General features: G+C 59.5%; 2 protein-coding genes across 5 annotated transcripts; both read left to right on the top strand.

Annotated features, from left to right (window-relative positions):
* Positions 1-620: 620 nt before the first annotated feature.
* On the top strand, positions 621-4,312 carry ZNF358 (zinc finger protein 358). Of its 3 annotated transcripts, none has more exons than XM_058281938.2 (3): positions 621-749; positions 2,185-2,287; positions 2,546-4,312. In XM_058281938.2, the coding sequence occupies exons 2-3, from the start codon at positions 2,215-2,217 to the stop codon at positions 4,234-4,236; spliced, it is 1,764 nt and encodes a 587-aa protein (XP_058137921.1). In that variant the 5' UTR covers positions 621-749; positions 2,185-2,214; the 3' UTR covers positions 4,237-4,312. The 3 variants fall into 3 exon arrangements, with proteins under 3 accessions (XP_058137921.1, XP_058137920.1, XP_012374541.2); XM_058281937.2 differs by lacking the exon at positions 621-749 and adding an exon at positions 892-1,619; XM_012519087.4 differs by lacking the exon at positions 621-749 and having other exon boundaries at positions 2,070-2,287; positions 2,476-4,312.
* A 1,532-nt stretch (positions 4,313-5,844) lies between these two features.
* On the top strand, positions 5,845-14,670 carry MCOLN1 (mucolipin TRP cation channel 1). 2 transcript variants are annotated; one of them, XM_004477152.5, is made up of 14 exons: positions 5,845-6,017; positions 7,982-8,187; positions 8,997-9,164; positions 9,242-9,407; positions 9,904-10,012; positions 10,265-10,361; positions 10,576-10,675; positions 10,888-10,994; positions 11,089-11,238; positions 11,353-11,454; positions 11,821-11,943; positions 12,397-12,612; positions 14,235-14,365; positions 14,476-14,670. In XM_004477152.5, exons 1-14 carry the CDS (start codon positions 5,987-5,989, stop codon positions 14,510-14,512), a joined length of 1,743 nt encoding a protein of 580 aa, XP_004477209.2. In that variant the 5' UTR covers positions 5,845-5,986; the 3' UTR covers positions 14,513-14,670. The 2 variants fall into 2 exon arrangements, with proteins under 2 accessions (XP_004477209.2, XP_012374551.2); XM_012519097.3 differs by lacking the exon at positions 5,845-6,017 and adding an exon at positions 6,571-6,607.
* The last annotated feature ends 32 nt before the right edge of the window (positions 14,671-14,702 follow it).

Here is a 14,702-nt window from a genome sequence, read left to right as displayed (position 1 = left end):
GGAAGATGAAAACACATGAACGGAGGGTACCCCAAACTCTGTCCCTTGAGGGATGCGAAAGGATGTTACCCCAAAATGGTTGCAGGTTACATGATCAAAATTTTTTTGAGACATGCTGGGTTTTGCAAAGAGAAAACACATTTTTTAAAAACCAGCCCTTGAATCTGCTGATGTGCACTGTGAGGCTGCAAAAGACACAGATGCTGGTGTTTTCCGACCAAAGAAAGAGTGGGAGCGAGAGACAGAGGAGAGAGGGAGAGAGAGGCATGGGGGAGCGCAAAGAGAGGGCCAGAGGCAAAGAGAAGCTAAAATAGGAGAGGGACAGAAGTAGAGATACAGACGGGGACAGAGAGAAAGGAACAGAGATAGGCACAGAGACCGGGCTAGACAAGAGAGGTGCAGAAACCGAGAGACGGGGACAGAGAGGGACAGACAGAGGGACAGCGGCAGGGTAGCGCAGGCTAGGCCCGGGCGCAGACAAAGGCCGGGGAGGCCGGGCCGGGACAAAGGCTGGCCCGGGGGGCGGGGGCAGCGATGGCGACGGCGGCGGGCGCGGGCGAACTACAAGTCCCAGCAGCTCCCGCTGCGGCCCTCGGCCGGCCCCTCTCGCTCCCCGAGAGCGCCTGGCGGGGCCGCTGGGCCGAGGGGGCCGCCGGCGGGGCTGGTGGGCGGGGGGGCTTTCTGCACGCCCGGGGGGCGCCGGCGGCCGGCGTGGGCGCGGTGGGCCGGGCAGGGGCGAGGGGCGCCGGGTGAGTGTCCCCGCGAGCGGGCCGGGCCGGGCGGGGGCCGGGTGGAGGGCGGATGAGAGGCTCCGGCGCGGGGCGCGGCCCGGGGCGACCTCTATTCGCCCCCCGCCCCGCGCGGCCTCCGCCAGCCCGGGAGAGCGGAGTCGCGGGCGCGGTGGGGAGGGGGCAGCGCGGCCCGCGGGCCTAACGCGCTCATTCCGCCGCTGCGTCCGGAGCAGAGGGCCCCGCGGGAGGCTTCGAGCCCTAAGTCGGGAGGGACCCGGGCACCCTGCAGCGATGGTTCCCGCAGCTGAGGACACCTACTCACCAGAGCCCACCCAGAGGCCCACCATCCCTTAGGGACTCAGGAGGGGTCCCGGGTATTGCCCCTCCACCCTCCAGCCTTGTGGTCCAGAGTTCAGGAGGCCCCTTTCTCAGGGGATGTTCCAAGGGTCCCCCTGTGCCCCAGGGACCCAGAGGGGGACCCAGGTATTGTTTTCCACTCCCTCCAACTATGGGGCCTGTGGTGGAGAAGTTCCATCTGGAAACCTCACTGCTCTCTATTTGCTTACCCACTCCCATCTATGGGGTCTGGGGCTCAGGGTAAGCCAGAGGTTCCTCTGTCCCCAGGAACAGACCTATATTTGCCCCCCAACCCCCAGGCCTGGGGAGGGAAGCTCAAGGCGTCTCCACTCTGGCAAGTAACTCTGAGCTCCCCAGCCACCCCCCACAGAAGGGGCCCCAGAGCTATCATTTCTCCCTCCCCTTCCTATGCACCAGCCACGGGGCTGGAATTCAGGATCTTGCACCCAGGAGGGGACACAAGTGTCCTGGGCCCTGCCCCCAGGCCCCAGCCGTGGGGTCTGTGGCTTAGGAATCGCCCCTTCCTAGAAGGTAAGCTCACGGTTTCCCCCAGTAACCTAGGAAAGGCCGAGGTGCTAATTCCATCTACCTCCCTAGTGGCAAATTAGAAGCCATGTCTTCTATTCAGTTGGGAAAACAGGTAATACTAACACCTGTCCCCATCCTCCTAGCAATGGGGGCTTCCTGCCCTGACTCCAAGGGGTCCCACGTATGGTCTGCCCACCCTTGTACTCTAGCTCTAGCTAGAGGGAACACAGATGTTTTGACACGTACTCCCACCTCCCAGCTATGGAGTCTGGAATTCATTATGCGCCCCTCCCCTAGAGGCCAGCCAGGGTCCCTCTACCCTCCCCCAGTGACCCAGGAGAGGCTCCCCGTGTTTTTAGACCCACACTCTCCTACCCCAGCCAGAGACTCCAGAGCTCAGGATGTTCCTTCTCTAGAAGGTGAGCCAGAGGCCCCTGCCCCACTAGGAATCCCCAAATACGTCACCCCCAGCTCTGGGGGAGGAACTCAGGTGTGTGCTAGCAGCAAACAGCAACACTGACACGCCCCTGGGCAAGGGTGTGGGAACGGAGGCTTCTCTCCTCCACAGGACCCAAGCTTCCCACCAGAGGAGCGCAGGATGGAGAGAGGGGCGGAGCCGTGGAGATGGGCACTGGAGACCTCGAGCACCGGGTCCCGTGACTTCCACCCAGGTGCGGGGCCCAGAGCAGAGGGTCGCGCCCCATCTCACCGGGACCCCTCTTCCTGTCCTGGCTGGGACCTGGTTGGGACCCTCTTCTCCCTATCCTGGTTGGGAAATCTCCCCAAGGTCGGAGTCAAGGGAAGCATCCCTGTGTTTGCTGGAGTGGGTGACCTGTCCCCCTCTCCTGTCCCTGCCCAGGCTCCAAAAGAAACCCGCTGTTCCCCAGTACCTAGTTCCACCCCCACCCCCTTCTGGCCTTGCCCTGTAGATGGTGCCGCCACTGCTGGCACGTCAACACCTGGGATGCGGCGCTCCGTCCTGGTCAGGAACCCAGGCCACAGAGGCCCAAGGCCTGTCTACCAAGAGCTCGACTCCGACTCTGAGGATCTTGACCCCAACCCAGAAGAGCTGGATCCAGTTTCTGAAGATGCTGAACCCGACCCGGAAGACCTCAACATCGTCTCCGAAGATGTGGACCCCAGCTATGAAGACCTGGACCCGGTCTCGGAGGACCTGGACCCTGATGTAGAAACCCCTGGCTCCATAATGGGGAACCCCCACCCTGGCCCCCAAGATCTAGACCCCATGTCAAGTTTTGACCTCGATCCAGACGTCATCGGCCCTGTGCCCCTGGTTCTCGACCCAAACAGCGACACCCTCAGCCCCACCGCCCCAGACCTGGACCCCCTCTCGACTAGCCTCACTGGCACCCCCGAGGTCCTGGCCACCGGCCCCGCAGTGCTCCCGGCTCCGGCCAGCCCACCCCGGCCCTTCTCCTGCCCCGACTGCGGCCGAGCCTTCCGCCGCAGCTCGGGGCTGAGCCAGCACCGCCGCACCCACAGTGGCGAGAAGCCCTACCGCTGCCCCGATTGCGGCAAGTCCTTCAGCCACGGCGCCACGCTGGCCCAGCACCGCGGTATCCACACGGGGGCGCGGCCGTACCAGTGCGCGGCCTGCGGCAAGGCCTTCGGGTGGCGCTCCACGCTGCTGAAGCACCGCAGCAGCCACAGCGGCGAGAAACCGCACCACTGCCCCGTGTGTGGCAAGGCCTTCGGGCACGGCTCGCTGCTGGCGCAGCACCTGCGCACGCACGGCGGCCCGCGGCCCCACAAGTGCCCGGTGTGCGCCAAGGGCTTCGGGCAGGGCTCGGCGCTCCTGAAGCACCTGCGCACGCACACGGGTGAGCGGCCTTACCCGTGCCCGCAGTGCGGCAAGGCCTTCGGGCAGAGCTCGGCGTTACTGCAGCACCAGCGCACGCACACGGCCGAGCGCCCCTACCGCTGTCCGGACTGCGGCAAGGCCTTCGGGCAGAGCTCCAACTTGCAGCACCACCTGCGCATCCACACAGGCGAGCGCCCCTATGCCTGCCCCCACTGCTCCAAGGCCTTTGGGCAGAGCTCGGCGCTGCTGCAGCATCTGCACGTGCACTCGGGCGAGCGCCCCTACCGCTGCCAGCTCTGCGGCAAGGCCTTCGGCCAGGCCTCCAGCCTCACCAAGCACAAGCGCGTGCACGAGGGTGCGGCTGCTGCGGCCGCGGCCGCTGCTGCAGGCCTGGGCCTTGGGCCTGGGCTGAGCCCCGTGTCCATGTTGAGGCCAGGCCAGGTCTCTCTCCTGGGGCCTGACCCCGTATCCATGCTGGGCTCTGGCCTTGGCCTCAGTGCTGGTCCCAGCTCTGGCCTTGGCTCTGACCCTGGCTCTGGGCTGGGCTCCCTCCCCAATCCCAGCCCCAAACCCAGTCCTGAACCTGTCCAGTCTTCTGATCCTGAGCCTGGCCTCGATGAGGATCCTGACCTTGTGCCGAGCCCTGACCAGGCATCTGGTTCCAGTCCCAACCCCAACCCTGAGTCCCGCTCTGACCCTGGTTCTCCCACCTGTGACACTGTCAGCCCAGCCCTCCCTGCCGGTGAGAGTCCGGAGTGGGTGAAGGAGCAAGGGGCGCTCTTGGGGCCTGATGGCTGAAGGGAATGCCACCCTCCACGGGGGTCTGGGGAAGTTGTGTGTCGTGAAGTTAGTAAAATCCTCCCACTGCCTTCTGGCTCAGTGTCCTGGCTTTATTGCTTTCTCCCTTGATGCAGGAATTGCCATGCATGAGATCCAAGTGTCCTAGCTTCCTCCCTGGGTCCTGGGGCCACATTGAGGCCCTGGAGCCACATCCCTTGGGCTTCCCCATGATGTCTGGAAGTCTTGAGGTCTGTCTTGCACTGACCCATGCCAACGGTCACCGTTCTCTGCTGCCCCAGGTCTGGCTACCCTGCACTCACCTGGCAGTGCCCCCTTCTCCCCCCAAGCAGGAGCTCTTCCCTTAGTCCTTTCCACACAGCTGGATTTCTGGCTTGTGGGCTGATAATGGAGGTTGAGGAGAGACCTTGAGAGCAGCCCTGCCCAACTGATCCCTTAGTCAACACCTTGCCCTTCAAAATCCACATTATAGGGACAAGGCTGCTTGCTGATGCATTCAACAAGCATGTGTTGAGTGCTCCCTTAAGGAGTTCCAGATAGCCAATTCAGAAATCTCTTTTAAAAAGTACAGAGTACGATACATTCTAGAAGAAGCCTAACAGGGCTTCTGCTTTAGATGGGAACAAGTTTCCCAAGGAAGGAGTTTATTATCATAATAGCCATTAATTTAAAGAATACCTTTTGACCAGGCTTGTCCTATGTTCTTGCATTTGCTCATTTAATTCTAACAGCCTCCAGGAAGTGGGTACTATGATTGAGTCTCCCCATTTTGCAAAGGAGAAAACAGGCCCATGGAGTTTAAGTGACTCTTTGAAAGAGGTGGTGGCTGGAAGTGCCTAGATTTAAACTGGGATTGTCTGCCCTCCAGAGCGGGTGGTCTTAACCCTTATGCCTCAGGTAAGAATGTGCAAAGACGCTGGGGTCATCCAGAGATTAGAGGATGAGGTGAGGGTAGGGTCTTGGCAGGCACAAGTGGGGAGTAGGCTTAGCATCCCAGAGCAATGGGAAGCCCCAGGTGGGCTCGGGCTGGGGACTGGTGTGAGTTGTTTGAAGATGCTTCTGGCTGCTGGGTGGAGTGGAACGGGGCAGGCTTGGGAGCCAGAGACTAAGAAGACTGTTGCAATGGTCCAGGCCAGGAATGTTGTGGGGGCCATAGGGGTGGGGAGAAGTGGTCCTATTTGGGATATAATTAAAAATGAAATAGGATCTGCCGATGTTTTGGGTGAAAGAGGCAAAAGTGGGGAGAATTGGAAGTGAATCTGACATCCCCCCCTTTTTTTGTGTGAAGTTAGAGGGGCCAGCACTGAAATGGGGGGGGACACCGGGTCATCGCCTGACATCGCCTGACACTGGACATGGAAATCACGAGGTTGGCACTGGACGCCGGCCATGAAAGGGAGCCAGGCGGTCCTAGTCGTTGCTGAACACCGGCCATGCTCAGAGCCAGCCCATTCCCAGGCACTAGCGCACGCATCGGCCCTAGGACCCGGCGGCCGCCGGCTGAAGCGCGCATGCGTACTGCTCTGGCCGGGTTCTCCGTGGCGCAGGGGGTGGGGCCGGGTCCAGTCACGTGTCTCTGTGGGAGGGAAGAGGGAGAGAACCCTGATCACGTGACCGTGGGGCGCGGGTCAGCTGACTTGGGTGTTTTGAAGCTACGCCGCGAGGAGGCGAAGCCGCAGTGACAGCGGCGGGCGCTCGGACCCAGGCTGCCCCGGAGCGCCCGCCGGCCCCGCGCTATCTCCGCCCCGGCATGGCAGCCCCGGCGGGCCCGCGCGGTTCAGGTGAGGCGGGGCGGCCCCGCGGGCCCCGAACGCGGGCGGCGGGCGGGCGGCCAGATCCTCTGACTTGGGGCGCCCTTCCTCAACACCAGTGCTGACTGCTCGCCTTCTCCGTGGCTCCGTGGCTCCTGGATCCCGGGCGGCGGGTTGGCACCAACTTTTCCGACCTCGGCGCGGCGGGACTCCCGGCTCCCCTTCCTGAAGCCGGGCTCTATTCGGAATTCCTGAACTCAGGCAGCGGGCGGGTCGCTAGCTTCTCCGATTTGGCGCAGCCGAGGGAGTCAGATTTTCCGTTGCGAATCTCGGCTCTGAATGCACCAGCTTCTCCAGTCCCGGATATGGGACTGACTCCCAAGGCTTTCGCTCCTGAACCCGGGAGGCAAATGCTCACCTTCCTATAGCTACGCAGATGATTGCGGTGGGAGGTGGGGAGAGGAGGAGGGACGTGCCTCCTTGAATCCCAGAGATGAACTCAGATTTCTGCTCTCCAAACCCACTCGAGGTCAACCTTCCTGAAATGATGTGGTGGGTGCCCAGCCTCCACCCCTCATTGAGTGGGAAGGAAGGTCCCATGGTTGACTTCTCCTACTTGGGTTAGTTAACACTTTTCAGGTGTCCTAGTTGGTAGGGTCTGGGTAGGTTACCAGGGATTCTAACTAGGGAGGCTGGACTTGCTTTCTGACTTCTCCTCAGCCCTTTTGTAAACAGGCACCACAACAGCAGCCAAGTGCCAGAGGGACAGGAATTGGGCCCTCCCTGCCCGACAGGTTCTGACTGTGCACCCATTGGTCCTTACAGGCATCCCAGACAGGGGACTAGGCCCTGGAAAGAAGCAGGGTTCTCTAGTTGGGGTGAGGTGGGGGTGTGTCACGGGTGAATCTGAACTGCTCTGACTAGCTGGAACCTTGGACCTTCCTCTTAGATTTGTCAGGATTGCAGGAAATAAGCTGTGGGAATTACCGAGGCTCAGGGATTGAGCAGAGCCCTTTACCTGCTTCATGTCAATTCTCAGAACAGCTTCAGCATCTCAGCATCAAGTGTAGACTTCCCCCCTCCCCCCCCCCCCCCACCATTCAGATAGGAGCCTGCAGCTTATAATACGCCCAGAGTCCTCCAGCTGGGAAGTGGCAGATCTAGGATTTGGTGTCAGGGCTGTGTAAGTTCCAGGAGCCTTTGATAATGATGCTGTCCTACTTCATAAAATGACATAAGGGCAGTCGCTATGATAACATCTGCAGGCACACAGAGAGTCTTCAGCGAGTACTTGCTGTTGTCATTATTGTTATTATCAGTCACCCAGTTACCCCTCTTCCAGGCCTATGGCTTGTGAGCCTCTCTGCCAGACAGGCCAGGTCTTGAAGAATGGGAAGGTGATCTTTTGAGTGCCTTCCCAGAAAAAATAAAACAAAACAGAAGGCTGAGTGCTTGCTGGAGCTCCTGAGCAGAGCTGGGTCAGGAATCCCTTCAGACTTTCTGGATTCCCCAATCCCAAACTTTTAACCTCTGAGCAGTAGTAGTTCTTTGTATACCCATAAGAGTTTCTGATTTTCGTTGGTGTTATCATTGCTTTTTTTTTGAGGTACCTGGGGCTGGAGATTGAACCCAGGACTTCATGTGTGGGACGCTGACACTCAACCACTCAACCACATCGGCTTCCCTGAGTTGGTGTTATCATTTGTTTTGCTTGTTGTTTGTTTTATTTTTTTAGGAGGCACCGGGAACTGAACCTGGGACCTCCATGTGGGAGGCAGATGCTTGACTGCTTGAGCCATATCAGCTCCCTATTTGTTTTTCTTGGACCTCTCAAAGTGCTTCCTTGGCTGGGGCATGGGGTAGACCAGGAGAAAGTGCATCCTACCTCCCATGTGGGGGACAGAGGCAGGGGAAATCCCTTTGTGGCATGGTGGTGGTGGGGTTGCTGCTCCAAACCACGGCTTGTTCCCCATTGCCCTCTCCCATTCCTACAGAGACCCAGCGGCTCCTGACCCCCAGCCCCAGCTATGGGACCCAGGCGGGAGCTTCCCCTGCCCCTCCAACCCCATTGGAAGAGGAGGACCTCCGCCGCCGCCTCAAGTATTTCTTCATGAGTCCCTGTGACAAATTTCGCGCCAAGGGCCGCAAACCCTTCAAGCTGATGCTGCAGGTCGTGAAGATCCTGGTGGTCACTGTGCAGGTAAGACCCGGCTGGGCAAGGGTCCCCATGCCATGCCCCCTGTGGCTTCTGCTTTCCTCGAAGGAGTCTCATTGAGTAGGGACCTCTTCTGAACCTCTTCCTTACCTCGTGGCAGCACGGCAGCAACGATGGGGTCAGGGATTAATCATGAGGCCCTTGGCTCAGAGTCTGCACTATCTCCTTTAAAGCCTTGCAGTGGCATGTCACCACCATTTTATACATGTGGCCACTGAGCCTCAAAGAGGTTAAAGGACTTGTCCAAATTCCCACCACAGTCCAGTACTGGATGTTGGGATTGGAAGCCAGGAGGTCTTAGCACCATTTTGAGAACGAACCGGGTGCTGAATGGATAGTTGACGGCCCCCTGTTGCCTGGTCCTGTGCTGGGCTCTGGGGACCCCCAAATGAATCCGACCCAGCCCTGGCCCTAAGAAGCATGGTCCTCTCATGCTGTGACCCTGGGGCTCACTAATGGGACTGACCCCGTGGGCTCGGCTTTAGCACATTTCATAAACACAAACGACTGCCCTCAGATATTTGAATTCCCACCTTGTGCCATACCTGCCCCGAAGACACACAGATCCACATCTCAGAGCTTATGCTTGCAGGGTGGGAGAAGGCCAGACGGGAATCAAATACCTACTCAAAGAAATGCAAAGGGGCCCCTGTATTAGGAGGGCCTGCCTCCCCTCAGCGCCAGTGGAAGTCCCTGGGGCCTACCCCTCATCTTCCACTCAGGCCCTGAGGGAGTCGGGGAGCCTGTGGGTCCTTAACTCTGCCAGTCCTGACCTCTCTTGCCCCTCCTGTCAGCTCATTCTGTTCGGGCTCAGCAACCAGCTGGCAGTGACCTTCCGGGAGGAGAACACCATTGCTTTCCGGCACCTCTTCCTTCTGGGCTACTCGGACGGGGCAGACGACACTTTCGCGGCCTACACCCGGGAGCAGCTCTATCAGGCCATCTTCTACGCTGTGGACCAGGTGAGGATGGGCCCAGGCGGGCAGGCACAAGGGAGAGAGCAGGCAGTGTAATGGAGCCTCCCCTTCTCTGCCCACAGTATCTGTTGCTCCCTGATGTGTCACTGGGACGCTATGCCTACGTGCCAGGTGGGGGTGGCCCCTGGGCCAACGGCTCAGCGCTGGCCCTCTGCCAGCGATATTACCACCGGGGCCACGTGGATCCAGCCAATGACACCTTTGACATTGACCCAATGGTTGTCACTGGTAAGTGGGCCGGGCATAGCTGTTGGGTGCCCGGGCTGCCAGCATCACCATCCCATCTCAGCCCTTCTCTCATTTGTGAAGTGGGGGATGCTGTGATAATTAATAATGTGAGCAAAACACTCAGCACAATGCTTGACATGTGAAAGCACTAGGGGTTTTGGTTGTGTTTTTAAGCAGTTTTATTGAGGTATAGTCATATATCATACCATCTATCCAAGGTGCAAAAGCAACGGCTTTTAAGATAACCATGGAGTAGTGCATTCTTCAGAGGTGTTATTTAAAAAATTTTTAATGTGCTAGATGTCTGGGGGCTCACCGAGCGCCAGGCTCTAGGGTCGTGGTACTTCCCCTGTGGGGGAGATAGCAGCAAACCAAGGGCATGTATTTCAGAACAAACGGGGAAGTGAAGCTGGCAGAGGGGCTGCTGGAGACCTTGGGGAGACTAGCCTGTGCTTCCCCTACCCCCCTGAGGCTCTTTCCTGTCTCTCTCTCTCAGACTGCATCCGGGTGGACCCCCCTGAGAGGCCCCTTCTGTCGCCAGTTGATGATGTCTTCCTCTCGGATGGTAGCTCCAGTTACAGGAACCTCACGCTCAAGTTCCACAAGTACCACCTGCTTGAGGGGGGCTGCTCGAGGGCCAGGTTCAGGGTTGGGAGGGGGGTAGGACACTGGGGGCACCGCTGGGCCCCTGGGGGCCACCTCCCACCAGCAGGGGCTGGGGGCAGCTGTGCTGATGCCTGCTGTGCCAGCACTTCCCCTGTCAGCTTCCTGAATTGCAGAGCTACAGTGTCAGCACAGGGCAGAGGTGCCAGCTCTGCGGGGGCCCCCTTCCCCTCACCCGAGCCTCCCACCCCCAGGCTGATCAACGTCACCATCTACTTCCAGCTGAAGACAATCAACCTCCAAAGCCTCATCAACAACGAGATCCCTGACTGTTACACCTTCAGCATCCTGGTGAGCTTGCAGTGCCGCTGGGGTGAGGGATGCCTGACATGCCAGTGGTCTGGGGGCCAGCGGGGCTCCTGAGCTCCACAGCAGTGGAAGTACACCTGGGGACAGTTCATCAAGGGCAGCGTGAAGGTGATGGGGAAGGCCAGACTATCCATCATGCTGCTCTGGGAGCTGCTGAACTTTACTGTGCTGTTTCCTGCCTGTCCTTGCCCTGCAGATCACCTTTGACAATAAGGCTCACAGTGGACGTGTCCCCATCAGCCTGGAGACGCGGGCCCACATCCAGGAGTGTAAGCACCCCAGCGTCTTCAGGCACGGTGAGCCCCAAGCCTCAGACGGCCCCTGATCCGGGTCCTTCCCCTCCCAGAGGTCCATCAGAGCCTGAGAGCCTCAGAGTAGTGCTGAGTGGGGACCTGAACCTCCCAGAGTTCTCCCTGAGCCTCAGACCAGAACCCTCCAGGTCTCCAGTCTGCCCCAGCCTCTCCAGGCCCTGCCCACCCTGGCTCTACCCACTGCCCCCTCCCCACAGGAGACAACAGCTTCCGGCTCCTGTTCGATGTGATCGTGATCCTCACCTGCTGCCTGTCCTTCCTGCTTTGCGCCCGCTCACTGCTCCGCGGCTTCCTGCTGCAGAACGTGAGGCCCGCCTTGCCTGGCTCCGGGGCCATCAGGGTCCCAGGGGTGAGGGTCCCAGGCCCGGACTGGCCCTCATCCTGCCTATCTCCCGCAGGAGTTTGTAGGGTTCATGTGGCGGCAGCGGGGACGGGCCATCAGCCTGTGGGAACGGCTGGAATTCATCAATGGCTGGTACATCCTGCTGGTCACCAGCGATGTGCTCACGGTCTCAGGCACCATCATGAAGATTGGCATCGAAGCCAAGGTGGGTTCTGCCTGGGCCCCGGCGTCCTTTCCCAGACCCTGGCCCTTGCCTGCCCGGCGCCTGCTGGACTGGGTTGGGCCAGCTGGGCTGATGCTGTCCCCCTCCCCCCCCCAGAACCTGGCAAGCTACGACGTCTGCAGCATCCTCCTGGGCACCTCGACGCTGCTCGTCTGGGTTGGCGTCATCCGTTACCTGACTTTCTTCCACAAGTACAACGTGAGCCTCACGTGCCTGGGCCGGGCCTGGCTGGGTGAGGCCGGTGCTCCGGGGGGCTGTCCTGTCCCCCAAACCCCCCAAATAAACACAACACCCACCCAGTACTCACCAGCTCCAGCTGTGGGCCTCCGGCAACCTCCTTCCCCTTGCTTGCCACAACACCTGGGCAGGGACCACGAGAGCCAGCCCCAGTGGCCTTCCTGTCCCCCTCATACCCACCCAGCCATGGGGTGCCTGCAGACCCCCTTGTCCCGGTCTGCCCCTTCTGAGCTCCTTGCAGGGTCCTACCTGCTTCACCCCATCCGCAGGTCTACGGTTGACGTGGACCGTGGCCAAGCCCTTGTCTCGCCCCTCTCCCCGCCACAGATCCTCATTGCCACGCTGCGGGTGGCCCTGCCCAGTGTCATGCGCTTCTGCTGCTGTGTGGCTGTCATCTACCTGGGCTATTGCTTCTGTGGCTGGATCGTGCTGGGGCCATACCATGTCAAGGTAGGGGCCGGCTGGCTGCTGGGAGGTGCTCAAGTCTCATGGTGCAAGATGCAGGTGTCCTGTGACGTCGCCTGCCCTGGCAGGACCTGGGACTCCCTAGCTCTCCTTACCTGAGCACACTCCTTAAGCCCTCCCTCCAGGGAGACCCTGTCACAGACAGGACAACACCAAACAGACTGACCTTGACCCCTGGGACCTTCCTAGTAGTTGTGTTCACTGGTCCCTCTGACCCCTGGTGACTCTGGCATTGATACCCTGACCCCAAAGGATCCCACCCTGATCCCAGGTGATGCTGTCATTGGTCCTATGACTGTGTCATTGATACAGTGTCAGCATCCTGGGTGCTGGGACTCCCTTCGCTGGCCCCTCTGACCCCTGGTGACCTGCCTGACCCCAGCCTCCCGTTCCCCTTGAGTCCACAACCCCACAACGACCCTGTCGCCCCGCCGGCAGTTCCGCTCGCTGTCCATGGTGTCGGAGTGCCTGTTCTCACTCATCAACGGGGATGACATGTTCGTGACGTTCGCGGCAATGCAGGCGCAGCAGGGCCGCAGCAGCCTTGTCTGGCTCTTCTCCCAGCTCTACCTCTACTCCTTCATCAGCCTCTTCATCTACATGGTGCTGAGTCTCTTCATCGCGCTCATCACGGGCGCCTACGACACCATCAAGGTCCGCCTGTTCCGTCCCTCCCTTCGCACCCCCCCACCCCAGCCTGTATACTTGTGTGCCTCGTATATGCACACGTACACACATAGCTCCGGATTTGGCTTCGGTCCCTTGGGATCAGCCGTGAGCCGGTTTCCCAGATACTTGGCAAGGAGAAGACCCAGAGACACAATTTGGGAATGTGGGAGTCTCTGGATAGGACCTGCAAAACCAAAGGAGTGGGTGCTTGGAATCAAAGAGTATCTGGTAGGGTTGAAAGTGTTGTAGTTCTGACTGCCATGCTCTTAACTCCCTGCCCCCCAGTCAGGTAAGATTCCCTTGTCTGTTTTTACCAACAGAGAAACGGAGTCATGGAATATCAGTAACTTGAACACCCTCAGCTAAATGGTGGAGCTGGCTTCCCCTTGGGAGGGGATCTAGAAGCCACGCTCTCAACCCCTCTGTCATGTAGGGTGTGGGCTGTTTGGGTCCAAGAAAGGTCTTGCAGGCTGCAGGGATCAGAGGAGAGAGGGGGGGGTCAGAGAGGGGTATGGGAGTGGCAGGTAGATGTTCATTTTGCAAACACGTCTGAGGGCCTCTTGTGGGTGCTGCCCTGTGCTGGGCAAGGCATCAAGGAAAATCAAGTGCCCATGGTCTCTTCTGGGCTGGGCATGAGAGAGAGGACAGACAGGTGGACAGTGACTGACAGAAAAGAGTAGTGATGGGTGGAGGGTCATCAAGGGATCTCCTACTTTAAACTGGAATTGGTGGTGGATCTGGGAAGGCTTCTGGAATGCCCTAATACTAGCCTCTCGCCACATGTGAGTTTACACTTTAATATACATCAAAGTGGAGTTGAATTAAGAATTCTGTTTTTCACTCACACCCTCTACATATCCAGTGTCCAAAAGCCAAAGGTTAGTGGCTTCCACCTTGGAGAGCCTAGCCAGCTGACATTCCTGTCAGCAGGTTGGAGAGATGGGAACTGAAGGGAGACAGCCCCAGAGAACAATCAGCAAAAGCAAAGGCTGAGTAGCTGGGAAGGGCTTAGTGAGGAGAGATGGCTCAGAGAGGTAGGGAGGGATGATGGCTGGGCCTGTACCCGTAACATTCTCTCCTTCTGGGGGCCCTACCACGTCCTGAGTTACTAGCAGAGGCATGCCCACCTCCATGCCTGCACAGCACCGTCCTAGACACACACCTGTTACTCGAGCCCAGGGAGACCCCCTGGGCCTTGCTTTAGCACTTAGACATCACACACGTGTGTCAGCCTTGGGCTTACAAGCCCACCCCCTCCTCCCACTGCTGGGCACTGCGTGCACCTAGTTCACTTGCAGGCGTTCATGGTGTAGCCAGAAGTGAGTCAGGTACTGCTCTAGGTGTTGGGGTGCTGAACTGACAGATGTGGGAGGTGCACACGATTAGGGGTCAGAGGAGGTCTCCCTGCAGGAGCAAACCGTGGGGGACACCGATGATAAAAACAAGGTAGATGGCACCACTGGGGCAAAGGCCCAGAGGTGGGATCCTGCCTGTCTGCCTGGCAGGAGGAAGACCAAAGAGGCCCAGATGATTGTCAGGGAGGGCGGACTTGAAGGGCCTTGGCAAGGGGCCCCACCATCATGCAGGACCCCGCGGTATCTCCCCAGCACCCAGGCGGCGCGGGTGCAGAGAAAAGCGAGCTCCAGGCCTACATCGAGCAGTGCCAGGACAGCCCCACGTCGGGCAAATTCCGCCGCGGGAGCGGCTCGGCCTGCAGCCTCCTCTGTTGCTGCGGCAGGTTCGGGGGACAATGGGCGTGGGTCGGGGGCTACAGAAAAGGAGGGGCTGGGGGCCACCGAGGCCGCCTGCGCCACCAGCCGACCCCACCCTTCCTCTCCCCTCTTCCAGGGACGCTTCGGAGGAGCAGTCGCTGTTGGTGAATTGATGCGGACCTCGACGGTCCCAGGCATATTTATTTTTAGAGTCTGCTTTTAAAGACCGACTCCATGCTGCGCCCCGTGAGGGCCTGGGCCTGTCGGGTCGGACACTGGGAGTGGGGGTAGGAAATTGGGGTGGGGGGTGTGAAATAAAAGGGTAGAGAAACGTGGCGCCCCCATTTCTAGCGGGAGGGGCGT

The sequence above is a fragment of the Dasypus novemcinctus genome, chromosome 19 (assembly GCF_030445035.2).
Source record: "Dasypus novemcinctus isolate mDasNov1 chromosome 19, mDasNov1.1.hap2, whole genome shotgun sequence".
NCBI lineage: Eukaryota > Metazoa > Chordata > Mammalia > Cingulata > Dasypodidae > Dasypus > Dasypus novemcinctus.
The sequence above is the reverse complement of the archived record's forward strand: the minus strand, read 5'-3'. Positions and strand labels throughout refer to the sequence as shown.